Here is a 22,944-nt window from a genome sequence, read left to right as displayed (position 1 = left end):
TGAGTATTTGGTTTCCTGAAATATAAAACCTCAGGGTGTTTGAATAAAATCATAGAAGCCTGATTGCATACTTGTTGCTCATCAACAAACTCTTTACCTGGCTTCTTCATCCCCAAGAGGTCACCCCAAGTCTTTCCCCAATCTTTATTCTTTCACCCTTGCCAGGATTAGGGGAGAAGCTGGGACAGGTCTATAGAGAAGTATATAGTTAGAGACATAGTTTAATATAAGAGGAAGCCCACTATCATCTCCATAGGCTGCCATCATTAGTTTTCAACATGTGCAGATAACGTGTGGTCTGGCTCTCAAGAAATCACTAATCGTGCAGAAGTATTTTTCCCTTTATATATTAAGGCATGTAAATATTAGCTTTTAGACATTTTGTAGCTTTATCTATTAAGTGGAAGTCTGTAAGAAAGGGTCTGGGTAGAGAGTCTTCCTGCTTATTTCAGAGAAAATACTGATAACCAGGAGTTCTTGCCAAAGCAGTTATAAAGTTACATCAGCTGTAGGCACAGGTCCAAGCTTACCACCGTGAGACTAATATTCAGGGATAAAGACACTAGTTGCTTTCAGATGAGAAATTAAATTCCTGACCACAAAGGGTAATCCAAATCCCCCTGAGTTTTTTCCCTTACATCAGAAGGTGTCCTTGGATGTAATTAACCATCGAAAATCACCTGGTGCGATTTTCCATGAAAAAGAATCTAGAAGCATTTTACCATTCTTGTATTTTAGGTTCTGTGTGTCTTGCTTCACTTCTTGAATGTTCTTGAAAAACTAGGTGAATGCTGCTAGCTTCTGCTTGCTTTTTTAGCTGACTCTTTGCTCTACGTACTTTAGACTGGAGGTTTTCACACTCTGGCATGCATTGTCTGGAGGACTTGGTAAACATGGTTGCTAGACCACCTCCAGGGTTCTCATTCATTAGGTCATGGATGGGGAGTATGTTTGAGGTTGGCATCTCCAGCAGATTTCCAGGTACTGGAGAAGCTGTTGGTCAGGGATCACACTTTGAAAACCATTGCTCTATCTGTAACCATTCCCGCAGCTCTTGAACACGCCAGGCTTTCCACCCCTATCTCACTTTTGCTCGGAACACACTCTGCAGCCTGTCTTCTTGGCTAATTACGTGGTCCTGCAGATTCAACTCACACACACCTTCTCTGGGAAGCCTTCCTGTGTATCCTCTTCCATCCCCAAGACAGGATTAGATACTCCCTGTCTTTATTTCGATCCTTATTTCCTGTTTCCATGTCTGTTTTTCATATAAGACCATTAACTTTTAGAGAGCAAAGATTATCTTCATTTACCAGTGTCCACTAAAATGACTGACAGGTCGTGGGTGCCCAGTAAATGTTGGCTGAGTTAATGTGCTCTACTCACCAGAGCCTTGTTTTCCTTGAAAGGATGTGAAGCTCAGAAGTGGGGACCTGAATGCAACCGCGTCTGCACTGTTTGTATGAACAACGGTATCTGCCATGAGGATACAGGAGAATGCATTTGCCCACCTGGGTTTATGGGGAGGACATGTGAGAAGGGTAAGTCAAGAGTACTTGTTGAGTAAGTTGTAGATTTCAAAAGCCGTCATTGCTGGATTTAGAATTCGAACCCTGGACACAATTGGGAACAGAAACTAAATGGCTTGTGTTAGGCCATATGGTAACTTGGTGTGAATTGGAAAAAGGTATCCTTTCCTAGAGGTGCTTGATTGCCGGCCACTGAAAAGCTGTCCATGCCACAGCTGAGATTGGCTTATTTTCCATATTCACAAGCCTAGGAGAGACCCTTTAAAAGAAGACTCCTACATTCCAAGGGGTTGACTGTTTGACTATGAGTCCTCTTTTCCTTCCCCTCCAAGCTTGCGAACTGCACACATTCGGCAGAACTTGTAAAGAAAGGTGTAGTGGACCGGAGGGATGCAAGTCGTATGTGTTCTGTCTCCCAGACCCCTACGGGTGTTCCTGTGCCACAGGGTGGCAGGGTCTGCAGTGCAATGAAGGTACGTACCAGTTTCTCTGTTTCTAACAAGCTCCCAGATGGTGCTCATGCTGTTGGTTTTCAGACCACACTTGGAGTTGGAAGGCCATAGAGGATTTGTTTTTTCAGTGGGATATAAATATCAGGACTCTTAGGCCCGATCCAGACAGGATTTGGGATATGAAAATAGAGGAAGGTCTTTTCTTCTGTGGACCTTACTTAGGCAGTACTAACTTCACCTACTCAAAGAGTCCCTCTGCCCTTTCTAAAATATACCTTCCTGTTCAGTGAGACTGAGTGGTATGTGTTTCACATCTTTCAAGTACGGTTTCACACGTCCTGTGATACAGTAGCTTGCCACGAACACGCAGTCAAGGTTGCCAGACCCTCTCTCATGAATGCTAATGTGGTGAATTCACCATAGCTCCAAGGGTTGTCAGTATTTACCTCACAAAATCAGCTGCTTCCACATCTGCCATATTGAGAACTATGATGGAGTCCTGGTGATTTGGTAACAATGTTCTGGTGCAGAGCAGTTCAGTAGAAATAGAAGCAAGCTGCATATGTAACTGATAACTTTCTCGTAGTCCTCTTTAAAAAAAGTTAAAAGTAACAGTGGATATAATTTTTAGGATTTTATCTCGCCTGATAAATAGCTTAGACAAAACTAGCCACCCACAGCCTTAGTTTTCTCCCTTCCCCCGTGGTAACGGTGGTTCTGGTGTCTTTGTCTGCAGCGTGCCAGCCTGGTTATTATGGGCCAGACTGTAAGCTTACATGCAGGTGCAGCCACGGGGAGACGTGTGATCGGTTCCAAGGATGTCTCTGCTCTCCAGAACGCCAAGGGCTCCAGTGTGAGAAAGAAGGTAAAGCAAGGTAACACTGTAGTTCGGGCCATGTTCAGCATGTCTGAGCTGAGCTTTGCTGGTTATAATTCTTGCCCCAGCAGCCCACATTCCTCAAGCCACTTCTATTTCCATCCAGAAGGTGGGAAGAATATATCCCGAGTCCTAAAGGACACCATTCTAGTTCTCTTATGCAGGCCCTCATGGTGGCCTTCGTTTCTCCTTCCACTAGGAGTAAACCATAGGCACTTTGTGGCACATTCAATGATGACTGGGTAGCTGAAGGCTCTGCCTACCTCTTGTCCCTTCTCTGGGACCAGTCTTTTCCCTGGATATGCACAACAGGGAAGAACTGCTTTGGAGGGATTTGGACGCAGGCTATTTTTGAAAAGCAAGATATAAAAAAGAAGGAAAAACAAAAAGATTACCCTCAAGATGAAATTTTAATAATTCTAGTTCAGAAATTACCCTAGAGCAAAACCTGACCCACAGACCAACTCCAGCCTGCTCTCTTTTTTTTTTTAATGTTTATTTATTTATTTTGAGATATATAGAGAGAGAACCAGTGGGGAAGGGGCGGGGGGGGGGGGGGTCAGAGGATCCGAAGCAGGTTTTGTGCTGACAGCAGAGAGCTCGATGTGGGGCTTGAACTCATGAATTGTGTGATCATGACCTGAGCCAAAGTCAGCTGCTTAACCAACTGAACCACCCAGGTGCCCCCCAATCCACAATTTTTACAGCTTTATTGAAGCAGAATTTTTATTCATGAAGTTCATCCCTTTTAAATGTACAATAATACATTGTACGACTCAATAATTTTTTGGGTATATTTAGGGTTGTGCAACCATCACCGTAATCTAATTTTAGAATGTTTCTGCCATACCAAAAGAAACCTTGTACCTACTGGCTGTAACTCCCATTTTCTGCTCCTCCCAGCCCCTGGCAACCATTAATTTACTTTGTTTCTGTAGATGTACTTATTCTTGACATTTCATAAACTGTAAGTGGAATTATACATTATGTGGTCTTTTGTGGCTGGCTTTGTTCATTGACTATACTATTTTGAGGTTTAATTGTATTGTAGCATATATCAGTTCTTCATTCCTTTTTATTTCCCTACCATCTGTTGTTATAAAGAAAATTTTACTGGAACACAGCCACGCTGGTTCCTTTAGAACATATAATGTATGGCTGCTTTCACACCACAGCAGAGTTGAGTAGTTAGTTACTAGAGAACTTTTAGCTTGCAAAGCCGAAAATATGTACTGTCTAGTCCTGTACAGAAAATGTTTGCCAACTCCTGCCCTAGAATATACTTTTTAAAATTAAAAGAAGCATATTTTTGCATATTTTCAAAATATTAATATTAATAGTATTAATACTAAATAATATTATTATTTACAAATAATAAACACATAGCACCTTTTCAATCCTATAAATGTCACTGTTACAGAAAGAAATCTACACTCAGAGCAGCAAAACCGAGAGCTTCACAGCTTTTTCTCTGTTCGTTTTTAGAATCAGAACAGATATGGGAGGAAAATACCAACGACTGTTTTCCCAAAGGCTTTGGCTGAGCTTTCCATGTTCACTTCTTTCCGCCATGTTCGGACTCTACTGCAGAGTAGGAACCTGGGAGAGTCTAGGAAGGGAGGAAAAGGTCTTGGGCTGCCGGAGGATCGTGTTGAAAATAGGCAACTGAGAAGCTGAAGGATGTGGATTTTCAATTTTATGCCTGCTTTTCTGTTCTAAGTCTGATGTTGCAAAAGGCGTGAGAACCTCAGGCCCAGACCCTGCCCCCCTGGCTTTCAGAGAGCAGTCTCCTTCCCCCCAGTTCTGCTCTCCCTCCCCCTGCACCTCTGACAGCAGGAATCACAAGGCAAAGATGAAGGAAAGACTTCACTGGATTAAAAGTATGGAAGCACTTTTGGGACACCTGGGTGGCTCAGTCGGTTAAGCATCTGACTCTTGGTTTCAGCTCAGGTCATGATCTCACGGTTCTCAAGGTTGAGCCCTGCATTGGGCTCCAGTCTGACAGTGTGGAGCTTGCTTGGGATTCTCTCTTTCCTTCTCTGTCAGCCTCTCCCCAACTCGCTCTCTCTCTCTCTCTCTCTCAAAAATAAATACACTTTATAAAAAATTAAAATTAAAAAAAATATCAAAGCACTTTTTAAAATTCCTACTCGAGTACCATCTGATGCTGAAAAATCTGGTAGATTCTTTCTTTTTAAATTTTTTTTTAATATTTATTTTTTGAGAGAGAGAGAGAGACAAAGACAGAGAGAGCGCGTGAGCATGGGGGAGGGGCAGAAAGAGAGGGAGACACAGAATCTGAAGCAGGCTCCACGCTCTGAGCTGTCAGCACAGAGCCCGATGCAGGGCTCGAACCCACACACCATGAGATCATGACCTGAGCCGAAGTCAGCCATTTAACTGACTGAGCCACACAGGTGCCCCCAAAATCTGGTAGATTCTAATCATAATCCCTTCAAGTCTACAGATATATCAAGTAATTACCTCTGCCGTTATTAGACTTCTTTCCCTCCTGCTCCATACCCTTTCCTCATCGTAATCTGGGCCCGAGAAACAAGATATCAACATAAAATATCAATATTGTGTTTACTGTGGCCTCCCCCTGCCCCTCCATAAAACAGCACGTAAGTCACTGCCGCTCTGGGGGCACTTACATCATCCACATTCCTCATTATGTGATGGACTGCTTTCTGCCTCATTTCACGTTTACTTACGAAGGGTCTGAGGTTCTCAAATACCTTACGATTGAGAATAAAATTGTTCTATTTCAGGATTATCCATTCTACTACATAGGTATTCGGCAAGGAGTCGTGATACCCTTGTTGTTGCTACCAGAGACCTTTTCTTTCAGTATTGGCAGCAACACTTTTGATTGGTTGTTGCCTAGAAACCAGTCTGGGGCAGTTATAGTCTACTTCGGGCATGTAAATGTGAATGTTTTTAATCGCCTGCTACTTGGAGATTCCCAATCAATGAGACATGTCTTGTATATAAGAATGGAGGATCAGCAAATAGGTGGGGTCATTGGCTGAGTCAATGAGAACCTAGTTTTGGGGTTTTTTTTCTTTGCTTTCGTTTTTGTTAACATTTTCTTAAAAAGTAAAAGGAGCTGAGAAGTAAGGCCAGGGGGATGTGGCCATGATAATCATTTTAATATAGAGACTGTCCATCCCAGATCCATGGAGGAGAGCAGGGCATTATGGCAGAGTGTGGACTCTGGATTCATACAGATCTGAGCTTGATTCTGGACTCAGAGCCTCAGTCTCCTCATCTGTAAAATGGGGAGTACAAGAGCATACCCCCTAAAAGTGTATTATTTGATGATAAAATGATATAACATTTGCGGAGTTCTTACCTGGGGTGTAACTTGCTAAATGGTAGCTGCTTGTATTACTCTTGCTGCTGTGTTAAAGATTAGATGCCACAATGTTGTTTTCTTCATGCAGGCATGCCAAGGATGGTCCCAAAGATAGAGGATTTGCCGGATCACATAGAAGTAAACAGTGGTAAATTTAATCCCATCTGCAAGGCGTCTGGCTGGCCACTGCCTGCTAATGAAGAAATGACTCTCGTGAAGCCGGATGGAACGGTGCTCCATGTAAGAGTCATTCTTAACCTGTCTCCTGACACCACTAGATGCTTTCTATGCAGTAATCCCCTCACTAAAGGCTAGATTCCACACAGGGCTTGTGTCCTCCTAAGCCAGTGTACTGTTAGCTTTGACAAAATGCCATGTCTCTGGGGAGGTAGAGCAGATTCAACACAGCCTGGCCAGAGCTACGGTGCAAGGTTGGAAATAGACCACCACAGTCTATCCACCAAGGCTAGCACTCATCCTGCAGAACTTTCCAACTGTGTGTGTTGAGAAGTATGTGTCAGCCTGTGCAAGGCTCGGCCCCCTGAACTATCCCCATGTTCTAACTTCTCCTATCAGGAAGAATGAGGTGGTCTTGTGGCCACCAAAGTGTGTGGCAAGGTAGGTGTGGCCCCATGAATCAGCAGGAGATTCGTGTGTTACCCCCCAGTGCTATCAGGAAATGGTGCTTTGATGACTGGTCTACTTCTACAATGCTTTTGGGAGCAAAAATTAGCAGCGTGTAAAAGAGGGGAGTTCAGCACAGTCCTTTTGACTCTAGATGAATCTGCTCCCACGTTTCCTGTTCAGAAACCATGATCCATGGAATCCCTTGGATCTGAGGACATTCCTTGGCCCTCCTACTACTTCACTCTGCCCTTGCTGGCGCTCAGCTCTGGTTAGTGTGCTGTCATAGCAGTTCTTGTCTGCTGGAAAGGACTAAACAACTTCTCCAATATGTTTGCCTCTTTTCTCCCAACAATCCCAAATGCAGCACAGACAGGACTTCCCCAAATTTCTCTGTGTCACAAGTGATCAGAAAGTTGATGTATTTTCTTATCCAAAGATTTTGAAGTGGTTACCTTTTTTTCTCTCAAAGATGATTGAACATCACCTTGACCATAGGGTAGATGTGAGTGACCTCTTGAGGGCAGGATAGGTAGAAAATGTGCCATTACTGGTGTCGACACATCAGATGTTCTTGATTCCACTCAAAGAATTCATTAGGTAGTGAAACAAACTGACAGCTTCTTCAAATCTTGTTGGCCTTTTCACGAGTTATTGGAAGTAAGAGCTACCATCTAGTGAGGGTCAACCATACTGTATACAACATGTTGCTAAGCATTACCTGTTCCCTTCTTGTAGAAGTGGAAATTGGCTGGGTGAAGTTGAGTAATTAAGAAATTGGTGAAAAGTGACAGAGCAGGGATGTGACTTGAGGTTCATTTGTCCTCAGAGCCCTGATTTTTCCCACAACACCACACTTGACAGCTCCTCAATCATTTTAGGAAGCCATTTTGTCCTCTCACCAGCCATCTCCGTATTAAACCGGGAAGGAACAAATGTTACCAGAAGCTGTTTAAAATAATTAGATTCCTAGCTTGTAAGTGTTTACCCCACACTCCCAAACATACAAACACAACAGCAGGATCTGAGAGGGCATCTATCCAATATAAACTTTCAGGGCTACTACAATAGCTTTGGAAATAAGCCAATGATTATACTAGCATTGCATTTGGTTTCTTAATCTCTCCTAGAAAACTTCTTGTCAAACAATGAGGTGGGGTCAGTGTTATGGACCTTTCGTGTGTTTTGCCTCCCTAGAAGCTTTTATTTGTATTCATCCCTTCCAGCCAAAAGACTTCAATCATACGGGTCATCTGTCAGTGGCCACATTCACCATCCACCGGGTCCTCCCCCCTGACTCAGGGGTCTGGGTCTGCAGTGTGAACACAGTGGCTGGGATGGTGGAAAAGCCTTTCAACATTTCTGTTAAAGGTAAGCTCTGTTTTATAGAAGTAGAGCTTGTATCCTTTATGTATCATTGGGTGCTGCTCCAAGATAGAAATGTTATCTGAGCACTAAGATGACGTTAGGATATTTTCCAGGATAGGAAATCTTAACAACTTTTTATATGCATGAAAATGGAAGGGAGGAATTAAGTATATGACCTGTGGAGTCACACAGCCCTGGGTTTAATTTTTGTCCCTAGTAGCCAGACACCTGTCTATAGCCCTGAGCAATTGAATTTAACCTCTGTGAGCCTATCTTTATTTGAAAATAAAGCTTAGTTTATCTATCTCTCAGGGTTACTGTGAAAATTTGTTAAATATGTAAAAACGCTTGGAGTTGTGTCTGGAACAACATGTCTTATAGTGTTAATATTTCATGAAAAGTTTGACTTCATTCTATTCACTATTGCACAGGATAATTTGGCAAATACTTTGAGGCTTACTCATTTTTTATGAAATCCAGACTATGCTATATAATGAACATGAATGATTTCTTTCACATATTCAGCATTGTGAGTATTCTTCCTGCTCTGAATTAGTATTTCAAAATTCAAATTAATCTAAGTGGGTGTATGTACATTCTTGGCTTGAGCGGACGAAGCAACGTGGAGGTAAATCCAAGTTAGCTTGGCTGGTATACATGGATACCACAAGGAATTTTAAATGTCAGCTTCATTTTATTAAAACGTGTTTTAAAACCGTTTATTCATTTTTGAGAAAGAGAGAGCATGAGTGGGGGAGGGGCAGAGGGAGAGGGAGACACAGAATCTGAAGCAGGCTCCAGGCTCCGAGCTGTCAGCACAGAGCCCGATGCAGGGCTCGAACTCAGAGACTACGAGATCATGACCTGAGACGAAGTCGGATGCTTATCTGACTGAGCCACCCAGGTGCCCCAGTATTTTTTTTTTAATGTTTATTTTTTATTAAAAAATTTTTTTTAAATGTTGATTTATTTTTGACAGAGAGAGAGAGACAGAGCATGAGTGGGGGAGGGTCAGAGAGAGAGAGACACAGAATCTGAAACAGGCTCCAGGCTCTGAGCTGTCAGCACAGAGCCCGACACAGGGCTCGAACTCACAAACTGCGAGACCATGACCTGAGCCAAAGTCGGATGCTTAAATACCTGGGCCATCCAGGCGTCCCTAAATTTCTCAGTTTCTTATGAACTCATTTAGACAAAAACAGCAAGCAGCTCTCTGATATGTGTTGTAGAAAGAAAAGGCACCAAGCTAAGTGCCTCACATACCTCATCTTATTTAATTTTTATAAGAACTGTGGGTGATAGATGTTGTTATGACCACTTCACCAGTCAGAAAACAAATTCAGAGGGGTTAGTTAACTTGTGTAAGGTAGCATATCTCTTAAGAAGTAAATCTGAGTTTTGAACCTGGGTCTCCTGACTCCAAATACTCCACCATCTTTTCTAGACCATTTTATTTTCTGAGTCTGTTGTGTTAAAGATTAAGAAGCAAGATAACCAACGTTGACTTGTATTTGACCCATTTTGCTACTTGATTAGGAATCTTTGGGCTATCCCAGAGCTAATTCCCATAAATGAAATAAATGTAAATGCCCAGAACCTAATCTTTTTTTGAAAGACCAATAACAACATTAGCCTGAATACAGCCTTATACATTTGGATTCTGTACCCTGAGGATCTGTGCAAACTGCCAAAGAATCTTTGATATTTTTTGGGTTACTGGAAAAAAGCCCTGATCTGTTTTATTCAGTAGAACATTCACACGATCAAAATAATTTCTTATATCTGCGTGTTCTTGAAAGGAAGGAAATGATATGCAGACAAGACAAATTACCTTATTTTTAAGCTTGTTGGAATGTTTGCGGCCCATGGAAAATAAATAAGTCAAAAATAAACCATGTTGCTAAGATTCAGAAGAGTCAGTAGTTCTCATTTTTATTTTTTGGTGGAAGTCACAGCACACAGCATCAGTGCATAGAAACATCTGTTTTACTAGGTTACCGATGCCTCTTCATGTCATAATTACTGATATCCATAAAATGGAAATAGCCATTAGGTAATTTAATCAGTGTCTTTAATCATAGTTTATACATTAAAAAAAAAAAAAAGATGCAAGGCTTTTTGCTACCAGAATACAAGCTGGTACAACCACTTTGGAAAACTGAAAATATATACTAATCATTCACATACCTATGACCTGGCATTTCTCCTAGATACATGCTCAAAAGAAATGAGGGTGTATGTTCAAAAAGGCATCTTCAATAATGTTCAGAGCAGTTTTATTCATAATAGCCCCAAATTGAAATTAACGCAAACATCCATCAACATCATAAAGGATACATAAATTGTAGTATAGTCATATACAACAGTTTGCTAGGGTTGCCGTACAAAGTTCTGCGGACTAGGTGGCTTAAACAATGGAAATTTGTTTTCTCAAGTGCTGGAGGCCAGGTGAGTGATTAAGGTTTCAGCAGAGCTGATTTTTCTCCTAAGGCCTCACTCCTTGGCTGATGAATGGCTCTCTTTTCCCTGTATTTTTCATATGGTCTTCCCTTTGTGTGTGTCCTGATTTAATCTTCTAAAGAGGACAACGGTTATATTGGAGTAGGAACAGACCTAATGATGCCATTTTAACTTAATGACCTCTTTAAAGACCCTATCTTCAAATATATTCCAAGGTACTAGGAATTAAGAATTCAATGTAGGATCTGTTTAAGTACATAACAGATATGCATACACATATGCATACACATAATAATTGTGTTTGGGGGAACACAATTCAGCTCATAACATCCTACAATGCAATATTAAATAGCAAAAAAATTAATTCCTGCAATAATACATAGACATAATATTGAGCAACAAAACTATATGCTTTATGATTCCATTTATATAAAGTGAAAAAACAGACAAACCTAATTGATATTGACAGAAGCCAGGAAAATAATTCCCTATTGACAGGGCAGGGGCACAAGAGTTTCCTTTCGGGGGGCGAGGAGGTGCTGGAAATGTACTGTGTTTCAGTCTGGGTCATGGTTACGTGGGTGTGTACCCAGGTAAAGTCCCTTCAGCTAAACACACTTAAGATTTTTGCACTTTACATTATGCATATCTCAATAAAAATTATTAAATTTTTTAATGGTTATTTTTGAGACAGAGAGAGACAGAGCATGAGTGGGGGAGGGTCAGAGAGAGGGAGACACAGAATCTGAAGCAGGCTCCAGGCTCCGAGCTGTCAGCACAGAGCCCAATGCGGGGCTCTAACTCACGGACTGTGAGATGTCCTGAGCCGAAGTCAAATGCTTAACTGACTGAGCCACCCAGGCGTTCCTCAATAAAAATTATTAAAGGACAAAAAATAAAATGATAAATTACTACGAGGAAGCTTTGGGGCAGTTTGTTTCATGCTTGTAAAAGTATGCCTTTTATAAGATATTGGTATTAATAGTTATAATAAAATAAGCATTTGATGGTTTAAGCAAACAGGTGGTCTTATTTGATCATACAAGGGAAGCATGACTTAATGAATGAATTTACTCACAGCAGTGCCCTCTTCTCAGAAACTGCCCTAACTAAAAACACTGGCAGAATCTGAAAGATTCTACATACATAGCATACATTCTTCGGGAGGAAAAAAACAGGTGTGCATTTTTAAGAAGGATAGGTTAGTGGAGCTACAGAACTCACTAGAAATTCAATTGACAAACATTACGCAGCACCTGGTAAACCTCCATGGTCTTTGTCCTTTTGGGGTTTAGAGTCCAGTGCAGTGTTTTACAACCTTTTTATCATTATCACCTCACTAAGGAGCCCCTTTAGAAATTTATTCCCAAACTCTCCTCCCAACACCATAAAATGTTAGTATCATGAATGTACTGCATATCTGTTTATGAACTCTTTCGTTATGTTATGTTATGGCTCTTTCGAGGGCCACAAACCATTGTATTATCTGAGGCTTTTCCAATCATGCAAGAACCAATTTTAACCACCTTGGGGTTGCTATTTCACCCCATTGAGAATATTTGGTCTTTGAGATGGGGAGATTATTCTGGATGGTCTGGGTGGACCTACTGTAATCACATGAGTCCTTAAAAGCAGAGAATTTTTCTTAGTTATAGTCAGAGATATCACAATGGAAAAAAGAGTTGAGGAGACATGATATTGTTGTCTTTGAAGATGGAGGAAGGAGCCACGAGTCAAGGAATGTAGGTGGTTTCTAGAAGTTGGAAAGAACAAGGAAACAGAGTCTCCCCTAGAGCTCCCTTACTGCCATGCTGACACCTTGATCCTAGTCCAGTGAGACCCATGTCTGACTTCTGACCTCCAGAACTATAAGAATAAATTTGCATTGCTCTAAGCTCGAGAGAGAGAGAGAGAGAGAGAGAGAGAGAGAGAGAGAGAGAGACCATGCATAGTCTAATAGGGAAGACCAATGTCAAATGATCACACAAAATCTCTAAGAATAATAAATTCTGAAAATTGCAACAAAGGAAAAGTGTAAGTTGTGTGAAGGTGCATGACACACAAGCCTAACTGGGGTTTGGGGATGGCCCCTGTGAAGAAGTCACATCAGAGCTAATTGCTGAATGATGAGTTAAGAGGTACCAAAGAGTAGTGGGAGGTCTGGAGCACTGCTGGCAGAACAACATGTACAAAGAACCTGAGACAGAAGGGAGCTTGGTACCCTGTCAGCTGGATGAACTGAAAGGTCAATGGCACTGGAGGGTACTGGGTGAGGGCAAGAGGAGGCAGGGGCTCAATTGTGCAAGGCCTGGCAGGTCATGGTATGAATCTTAGATTTTACTCTAGACATGATGGGGATCCATAGTTAGGTCTTGAGCAGGGAAGTGAGCATACTTGAAGGAGTACTTTGTGGATAATGGTTTGGAGGGGCAAGAGGAAAGCCAGGAGACCACACCACTGGCAAATGCATTGAATCTGAACAGAGAACTCTAAGGGTGATATGGCAAATGCGGGAGAGTTCTCCAGCCTTGAGACCTCAACCACCAGCCTAGTGCCAGGTTCTTGATTTCATTGTGAGAAAGAATTCAAGAAGGAGTCAAAGTGGAGCAGAAGACGCCCTATTGCAAAGCACAAGTGCACACTGAAAGGGGATGGGTGGGGTGCAGGTACAGTCAGATACAGGATCTGAGTCGCTTGGGTGGAGGTAGGGTTCTGCTTTTTTATGGGTAGTCATAACTAGGGGATGGTATGTTCTTGTAGGGTTGTGGGAATAGGCGGGGACTTCTAAAAACTCTGCATATTATTACGCATTCTCCATGTCAGCTACTATATGCAGGCGCAGTCTGATTTTTCTCTTGTGGCTTCTCCACAATCAAGAGGTACTAGGAGTACTCTAGTGCCCCCAATGCAGGAGTCATTCTTGGCAATTTGGAGGCTAACTGGGTCCGTGTACATGTGTGCCTTGAGCCTGAGCAACAATAGGATTCTTATGGCCGTGAGAAACCACAGAGCTATCACAGGGGTTACTCAGATGTCACATTCCGTCAGGTGTCAGACTCAGTTCCCTGTCTTTTGTTCCTCCTGCGGTTACCCAGTGTTTCCCTATTGCACCTGCCTCAAGAGGGTTTTGTTGGAAATGTCAGGGCACTCTTCCTCTACCTCCACCAAAAATGATAATCAAGCTTCAAAGTGTTCAGGACTAATCTGATCGTTGAAATTTTCTTTAGTTCTTCCAAAGCCCCTGAATGCCCCAAACGTGATTGACACTGGACATAATTTTGCTGTCATCAACATCAGCTCTGAGCCTTACTTTGGGGATGGACCAATCAAATCCAAGAAGCTCCTATACAAACCTGTTAATCATTATGAGGCTTGGCGGCATATTCAAGGTAAGGTGTGAACAGGAAAGACTCCAGCTAAAGAAGTGGCAGGGGTAGAAGAAAAATTCCTCAACTACAGAAATCCTCTCTCCCACTCCCATTCCTCTGCCCCTGGGTAGTGGCTACAGCAGAGGGTTCCACTTGAGAGTATTCAGGACAGAGTGCGTGGGTCCTGAGTTCTTGGGCTAACTTTCTGGAAATTGTGGTATACTGCAGGACACAGAACCAGGCTGTGTCCAGCGTTACTATTTATATCAGTATGTCTTTCCCACACTTCTCTGGCTCATCAGTCCTCTGTTTAGCTACTCTATCTGGCTGGGTCATGGTGGAAGATACACATGCTTATGCCATGAATACGGTAATAGGCAAGGCCAGGGCCTGCTGGAAAGGCAGAGAGACTATAAAATCTGAGGGGTGATTGTTGCTGATGTGTTGAGTTGTTCATTCTTTTTCTCTTTTGAGACTTGCCCTGTCCTGTAGGCTCCCAACACACAGAGATTTTGAAAGGAATTTGGACCTGAAAAGTTTGGGCTGTGGCAGACTAAACTGGGGTTGGGGGTGCGGTATGTGGGCAAAGAGTTGCCCCTCCCCCAACTCCCTGAAGGAAAAAGAAATCCCAAAATGTGATAAAATGTCAACAGTTCACGGAAACAGTTACATTTATTTTGAAACACCAATTGCAGTTCTTTTTGTTCCCTGATGTGGAAATCACAGGTTGTTTTTTTTTTTTAAAGCTGAACATTGTCAATTGGCTATGGTAGCACCAACTTGTTAGAGCTCTCACTACCACACTTGTGGACAACAGGCATCCTTTAGTATCATTATGCCTGTCAGTTCCTAAAAAGGGCCCTCCACATACTCTCTGTAGGTAATTGACGAAGTTTCAAGGAGAACAAAAGGAGGTTTGAGCTTAATGCTAGCTGACCTATGTTAAATTAAGTCATGGCATTGTTACTGAGCGCTTCATTCTATTCTAGACTCAGGCGAAATTCAGAATCCCAGTGACATAAGGCTGATTTGCTATGTTGCTGTTTACGATATCAATGGCTAGGTCTTATTAAAAATCAGCTTTTCTTTTTTTTTTTCAATACGGTGGTACTAGTCCGTCATCACTTTCTACAAGTGGACATTCACAAAGTGTTCTAAGAACTCTTATACACAGCCCAATTCTTTTTTCCTACCAACTGGGAGTTTATCCTACAATAAGGCAATAGTTTGCAATAGCTATGGAGGACAGAGGCTGGCTAAAGCTAATAGCTAAACATGCATAAACTATTTGTTTATGGGCTCTGTTTTCAAGTACTTCAGAGCCCTTCCTGTGCAAGTAGTGTAACTATTACAAATCTGTTATCCGGTCTTTGTAAACAAACTCCCAAAGAATCTCTTCTGTTGAGAGCCTGACTGCAATCACTATGTATTTAAAAACAGTGGCAATTAAATTACTTTATATTATTGTAATTGGGATTTTCCCTCCCTTAAATCTAATTGTTATTTCATATAGTTGAGGATTTGTGTGGTTTTACTCTACAAATGAAAAGACAAATGTGGAAGTGATTAACTGGCTCAGAGACCTACATGAGATGTATACATCGTCACCTGGAAACTTCCTTTAAAAAGCCTTTTTTCCCTTATGTTAGGAATGGCTTGCCTGTTTCACTTACACATTATTTCTGAGAACCAAACACTAGTTCACATCACAATAACAACATTCCGATTTAAGCAAGGTATGAGAATGCCAACTTAAGTTTCCTGGACTTTCCCTCTTCTCAGTGACAAATGAGATTGTTACACTCAACTATTTGGAACCTCGCACAGAATACGAGCTCTGCGTGCAGCTGGTCCGGCGTGGAGAGGGCGGGGAAGGGCATCCGGGACCCGTGAGACGCTTCACCACTGCTTCTATCGGTCAGTGGAAGCAAACGGCATTTATTCCTGCGCTGGGTGGGAGCGGGGAGGAAGGGGAAAGAGGAAGGAAGACCAGGAAGGGTGGTGGTGGGCGAGTGGATGGGTGGGCGTGCAGGGGGAAGGAGTTTGCTTTTGAATGGGTGGGAAAGTGACAGGAAGGTTGACAGCTTGGAGCCAAATCGTTCTTTTATTTGGGCTGCACTCCTGGTCTATCTCCCTGGGGGAGGGTGTCTGCAGCAGTCCAGGACAGAGGAGGAAGCAGATGAGCCTTCAGGAAGGCAGGGACATCCCTTAGGAGTTGGGATTTACTTAGCAGCAACTGCTTGGTTCCTGAGTTTCACCAACAGCTTCCTGTTTCCATCTTCAGGGCCTAGGCCAGACTCTTGCCACATGTATACTTCAGAAATCCCAGTTGACTTATTTTTAAAACTAATTTCTAATGTTTCAAACTAATTCATGCCCGTAGTTGAAACGTCAAATAGAATGAAAGGCTGTTATCTAAAGATCAGACCCCTGTGTCACCTCCCCACCTCCCAGTGCTCCTCCCTATAGGCAGTCAGTTTCACCTCCTTAAGCTACTTCCTTTTTTTTTTTTTTTTGAGAAAGACAGTGTGAGTGAAGGGCAGAGAGAGAGAGAGAGAGAGAGAGAGAGAAAGAAAGAAAGAAAAAGAAGTGGGACTCACCCCAAGCGGGGCTCGTATTTACCCTAGGTGGGACTTGAGCTCACCTGATATGAGATTTGAACTCACCAACGGTGAGATCATGACCTGAGCGGAAGCCAGATGCTTAACACCTGAGCCACCCAGGTGCCCAAGCTATTTCTTATTATATATACCTCAGTGGTTCTCAAACATTAGTGTCCATAAGAATTACCTGGAGAGCCTGTTAAAACAGGTATCTGAGCCCCCCCCCCCCCCCCCACCTCCAGAGTTTCCAATTCAGAGTTTCCAATTCAGTAGGTTTGGGGTGGGAGTCAGGCTCAAGATTTTGCAGCTCTAAAAAGTTGGCGAGTTGTACTGGATTTTGCATATCCTCGGTCCATACGTTCTGAGTAATATAGTGATATTTTTTTGGTTGATCAATGTTAGTATCTATTGGCCTTCTATTGTGTTAATTGAGAATCCTTTGAATCTGTGAAGCTTCCTTGATGCTAACCTAGGCTCCATCTTTCTGCTACCCAGGTACCCCTGTCAGAAACAGGGGAGTGATCCCTTGTAAAGTTTGCCTTTCTAGTGGTCCTTGGGTATAAGCATTTGTTGCTGTCTCCTGGTCAGCGCTTTATAGTTTGTAGTTCACATATATTTAATTTATATTACCTTAAAGGGTAAGAATCATCTTCCCCATTTTATTGAGTGGTTACTAAGTTGATCTTCAGACTTAACATACTTTTACTTCTTTGGTTGTTGTTGTTGTTGTTGTTGTTGTTGTTGTTGTTGTTGTTATTATTATTTTAGCTAGGAGCCCAAAGACACCATTTCTTTATCCCACTTGGTCAGTTTTCCTATTTTTAGTCCAGAAGGCTCTGGATTAATGAGTGTGAAACACGAAAGAACATCTAAGTCTCCTGCAGGGGTGGTGCTTCCCTTAACAGAGACTGCCCAACTTCACTCACCCTACCTGTTTAACTCACTAGCGCCACCCTTAGAAAACCAAAGGGAAACTCCAAAGCAACTCTGGTGCTTGTAGAAGCATTGTGCAAATGAGGAACGGTTTCCTGGGAACTCAGCAGATAGCAAATACCAAAAATCATACCAGAAACTATATAAAGTAGAAGATAAAGACATCAAAGGGGCTTCTGACTGTGGTCAGGTTGCTGCTCGAAGGCAAATGGTAGTTAATTCTCTCTCTGCCAGTACTGATGAATCAAAGGGGAAGGTCATACATAATCTGACTCAGATGGAAAGTATTTATGGAACAGATCATAAAACACTTCACAGACCCACACTGGACTGTCTTCAGTGCTCAGAACATGTTCCAGCCAGGATGTATTTAGAAGTCTCTTGGAATATTTCAAAGGAGTTCTCAGGGGTAGGTGGGGAGGGAATTCTTGATGGTTCTTCTTTTCCCATCATTTGAATCTTGCTGATGTTTGGTTTTTAATTTATCTGGCAGTTGCACTATTTATAAGTGTGTTGACTAAATGGGGAAGGCCAGAGGGCCAGGAGAGGAGGGAAGAGATCCCACTCTGAACACATGGCACATACAGGGCAGGTAGGGAGGCATGAAGGGTAAGTCATGTTCCCGAAGGAAAGGCAAAGGGAAGTTGGTCCCAGTTACTCCCCTGTACCGGGTGTAGGCTTAGAAGGTTTAGATGTATGCTCCAAGACATCAACCCTCTGTTCTGCTTTGTCGTCACAAGCTTGCCTAGCCCCTCTGGGCGGCTTCATGGACCTTAAACCTCAGAGATGAGTCAAAGGCGTTGACATCACCTCTTTGAGTTTGTAAAGGTTATAGGGAATAATAACTATGTAGAGTAATAAATGTATTCATGTTAAATAGTTATAATAATGATTTAATTTGCAAAGGCTATAGAGAGTAACTATTGCTTTAGCATAATGCCAAGTAAATTGTGGGACCTGACTGCTGGTTCTCCCTAGTATAACAGCAGTCAGACTGGCTGGTGGGAGTCACTGTCCTGATGTATGGAAATAGACCCTTCTCACCAAGAAGAGTTAGAACAGTGTTTCTCAACCTTCTCTCCCTTTCCTTCCCCCTCCCCCTCCCCCTCCTCCTTCTTCAATTATTGCCCCCTTTTTAGATATCTGTGTCCTTAAGACAAAATGTCTAAGCCATTGTAATGTATAAAATGTTCTCATATCCCAGGAACCAGTTTTTGCCCCCTTAGCGGCAATAATGTCCCCACTGAGAAATCACAAGTTAGAGGATCCCTATTCTGTGTTTTGCAAACACTTAATATCTGGAATTTAAAAATCAATTTACTATTATTAACTGAAAATACACAGATTCCTTCTGTGTCCATTGACACAAGACAGGAAGAGAGGGAGGAAGGAAGAAAGAAAGGAGGGGAGGAAGGGAGGGAGGGAGGAAGGAAGGAAGGAAGAAAGGAAGAAAGGAAGGAAGGAAAGTAGGTTATATTAATAGAGTCCCTGACACCTTCCAAGCATTTTCACATCCATTATCCCATTTACCCCTCCTGAGTCTGCAAGATTGCTTTTTTCATCCTGTGTTACATGTAAACTTGGAGAACTTACGAATTTTCCCAAGCCACAAAGCATTATCTGATTCATTTCAGAACGCATATTGTTTCCATTCAGGTACCTGTCTGGTAGCCCAGGGTCTTGGCAGGGACAGCATGTGGTTGTAGCTGATACTTTGATGTGATCAGAGCAGGGCTGCTCCAGGCCCTGCCACCACAGCTATTATAATGTTTGAAATTCTTGCTAAGGAGAAGTAACCCTATAATTGCTTTAAAGTATGTTGCTCAAAAGCATGACAGAAACACTGAATAGTTACCTACTATCCCACAATCTTGGGAAATCTGTTTTAATTTAAAAAAAATTTTTTTAATGTTTGTTTATTTTTGAGAGAGAGAGAGAGAGAGAGAGAGAGAGAGAGAGAGAGAGGCAGAGAGAGAGGAAGACACAGAATTTGAAACAGGCTCCAGGCTCCAACTTAGCTACCATCTGTCAGCACAGAGGCTGATGTGGGTCTCAAGCTCACGAGCCGTGAGATCCTGACCTGAGCTGAAGTTAGACTCTCAGCCGACTGAGCCACCCAGGCGCCCCTCCACATTTTAAATTTTTATCACTTTCCTCCCTGTCCTTCACCATTTGTAGACATGACTTTTACCAAGTTGCAGAGTTTTTTCTCAAGTATTATAAATATTTTATTGGCCTCCCGTACTTTTCCCCATGATCTATTTTAATCCATTGGATGGCTATATCATAATTTATTAAAGCATTTTCCTATTTTGAGTATTTAGGACTGTTTGATATTTAAATAATGCTACAATGAACATCTTCATGTACATAGGTTTTTCCCTTTCTTTGAAGTATTTCTTCAATATAAATCCCTGGTATGGTTAGATTATAGGGCCAAAGCATATGGTCATTTCTAGGGCTATTGGAAAATATTCCCAAGTTGTTCTCTAAAGGTCTTCCTGTATTATAAGTATTCAAACTACAAATTAGAATTGTTACAAAGATTTGCAGTTTTGATAGAAAAAAAGTCTTGCATGGTTGCTAGCTTGTGTTTCTTTGATGGCTTGTGAAGTTGTATATTATTCTAGAAGCCAAGGTTGTTATGTAAAGCTGCCCTTTGGGGCTGTTTGTGCTTCACCCTATGTAAAAATCATGGTCTAGGGGCACCTGGCTGGTTCAGTCCATAGAGCATGTGACTGTTGATCTTGGGGTTTTAAGTTTGAACCCCATGTTGGGTATAGAGCTTACTTGAAAATAAAATCTTAAAAAAAATCATAACCTTTCTGGTTTCTCCCAGGTCTCCCTCCTCCAAGAGGTCTTATTCTCCTACCAAAAAGTCAGACTACTCTAAATTTGACCTGGCAACCAATATTTCCAACCTCAGAAGATGACTTTTATGTTGAAGTGGAGAGGAGGTCTGTGCAAATGAATAGTGACCAGCAGAATATCAAAGTCCCAGGCAACTTGACTTCAGTGCTACTTAACAATTTACACCCCAGGGAGCAGTATATAGTCCGAGCCAGAGTCAACACCAAGGCCCAGGGGGAATGGAGTGAAGATCTCATCGCTTGGACCCTTAGTGACAGTAAGTAACTCATGTGCCCCCAACCTTGCCTGAATGACATTTGGCTAACGCTACTTGGACTTAGCTACCATCAAGTCAAGACTGTTTGCTGGAAATCGTAAAAGGCAGTTAATTGTGAATGGAGGCTAATTAATACCCTGCCCCAGCATACCAAATCATTTGAATAACCTGTAATGCATAAGAAATCTCCATGTTTTTGGATTTGCAATAATTCAGGCAGGACTGTGCTAAAATTTACCTTTCCTTGGTATGGAGTTATGTATTAAGTAAGTTAATAACATGAATAAGCTTTTCTAGGGTTTAATTTGTTACAGGACAGTTTTCAGGATTGTCCTCTTTCTTGGGGCGCGTGGGTGGCTCAGTCAGTTAAGTAACTGACTTTGGCTCAGGTCATGATTTCTCAGTTCATGAGTTCAACCCTCACATTGGGCTGTCTGCTGTCAGCACAGAGCCTGCTCCAGATCCTCTGTCTCTTTTTCTGATCCTCCCCAGCTTTGCTCTGTCTCTCTCTAGAAAACAAACAAACAAACAAGCTAGGATTGTCCTATTTCTTTAGACACATAAATGCTGGTTACTTAGGTCTTTCCTAATCTTACAAGCCAAATACTTGACTTGAAAAATATTCATAATAGATAATTCTTAGGGTTCCAAAGTATATTTGAGAGTGATAAAATCGCTTTTCTTTCAAAATATTCTGCAGCCCAGGATTTTCTGTATTTCAGATTGGTCATTTAAAATTAGTTGGGACTTCTTGGTTTTCCTGGTAGTATTGAAAGTTTTTCATCATTAGGCAAAGAGTTCTCTTTTGATTCATTGCATTAGAACTATATCTGTGTGTTTTGGAGTCCTTGGAAAGATTAAATATTTCTTGGCCACACCGACTACCACTTATGTTAGGATCTTGTGGTCCCTTGCCAATACCCGATGTCTGAGGCTCTCTTCAGCTGTGTCCTCACTACACCTCACAGGTGTAGACACTGGCTCTGTTTCTCCAGCCACTGTCTTCTGTGAGTGACATGTGAAGTCAACTGTTTTGTCAGTGTTCAGGATTCTTCATCAGTTTGTAAAAAATTCTGTGAAATTTAAAGTTACAACATAGTACAGAGAATAATACTTCAAACACTTACATTCCTACCACCCAGAATTAACAACTGTTAATATTTTGTCATAGTTACTTTCGGCCTTTTTGTTGATTTATGGAAGTAATAATGCCGTACAGACAGATCACAAGCCCCTTGGAGCATCATCCCTACTCTCATTCTATTCTCTGCTCCCCAGAGACAACCCAATTAGAAGTTTGCCATGTATCTTTCCATTCAAGGCTGAATCAACTCAGTATGTTAATTTCATCCATAAGTGCACATATGCATACAAATCACTCTTCACCTTGCTCTTTGGAATAAACATGATTTCATCTTATCCATGTTCCTTTGTTTAGATCTGACATATCCCTTTTTAACTTCTGCATAATATTCTTTGTTATGACTGTGTCGTCTTATTTATCCATTCCCTTTGAGGTGGGCATTTAGGTTATCTGTTTTCTTCCTTCCCAACTTCCTTCCTAACTTCCTTCCTTCCTTTTTTTTTTAACTATCCCAAAGAAAAATGCAATGATCATCCTTTATACATGTCTCCAGGTGCATAGGTGTGAGAGCTTTTCTAGGGAGTATGTCCAGAAGTAGAACTGAGGCTATTTTTCTCTGAAGTGGCTATTCCAAGTGGATGATGTCCAGGAATATGTGAAAGCACCATCTTCCCCACATCCAGTCCTGTATATATATCCTTTCTCTATAACACTTGATGTTGAAGACCTTTTTATTTTTCATAATCTCAAAGGTAAAAAATGGTACCCCACTGTTAATTTCAATTTTCTTTTTCTGGGTAACTAGTGATGTTGAGCATCTTTTCATGGGCATTTGGATTTCCTCCTTTTTTTGATGTATTTGTTGATACACTTTGCCCATTTTCTATTGGTTGCCTTTTCTTACTGATTTGTAAAAAGCTGTTTATATAATTTGGATACTTATTCTTATTACACACATTGCAAATATTATTCTCATAATTTCTTTATTTTCACCTTGTCTGTGGTGACTTCTCCACAGATACTTTAAATTTTGAAGTAATGAGACCTTTCAGTATTTGCCTTTATGGTTTGTACTTTTGTTTCAGAATTATTCTCTATCCCAAGGTCATGAACATATTCTCTGTATTTTTTCTAGTAGTTCTAGTTGTTTTGTATATTTGG

At 41.6% G+C, this 22,944-nt stretch overlaps 1 protein-coding gene across 3 annotated transcripts in view; it reads left to right on the top strand.

The window, feature by feature from the left end:
• Positions 1 to 22,944, top strand: part of TEK (TEK receptor tyrosine kinase) — a 105,190-nt gene that overhangs the window by 58,197 nt on the left and 24,049 nt on the right. For 2 of the 3 annotated variants that reach the window (XM_027039253.2, XM_027039254.2), the window contains exons 5-12: positions 1,410 to 1,541; positions 1,862 to 2,002; positions 2,718 to 2,846; positions 6,305 to 6,456; positions 8,067 to 8,211; positions 13,896 to 14,057; positions 15,819 to 15,953; positions 20,412 to 20,699. In XM_027039253.2, the coding sequence (XP_026895054.2) occupies positions 1,410 to 1,541; positions 1,862 to 2,002; positions 2,718 to 2,846; positions 6,305 to 6,456; positions 8,067 to 8,211; positions 13,896 to 14,057; positions 15,819 to 15,953; positions 20,412 to 20,699 (1,284 nt within the window). The remainder of the gene's footprint in view (positions 1 to 1,409; positions 1,542 to 1,861; positions 2,003 to 2,717; positions 2,847 to 6,304; positions 6,457 to 8,066; positions 8,212 to 13,895; positions 14,058 to 15,818; positions 15,954 to 20,411; positions 20,700 to 22,944) is intronic. The other variant, XM_027039255.2, reaches the window with a different exon arrangement.

Source organism: Acinonyx jubatus, chromosome D4 (assembly GCF_027475565.1).
Source record: "Acinonyx jubatus isolate Ajub_Pintada_27869175 chromosome D4, VMU_Ajub_asm_v1.0, whole genome shotgun sequence".
Taxonomy (NCBI): Eukaryota; Metazoa; Chordata; class Mammalia; order Carnivora; family Felidae; genus Acinonyx; species Acinonyx jubatus.
This window is presented reverse-complemented; position numbering and strand designations above follow the sequence as displayed.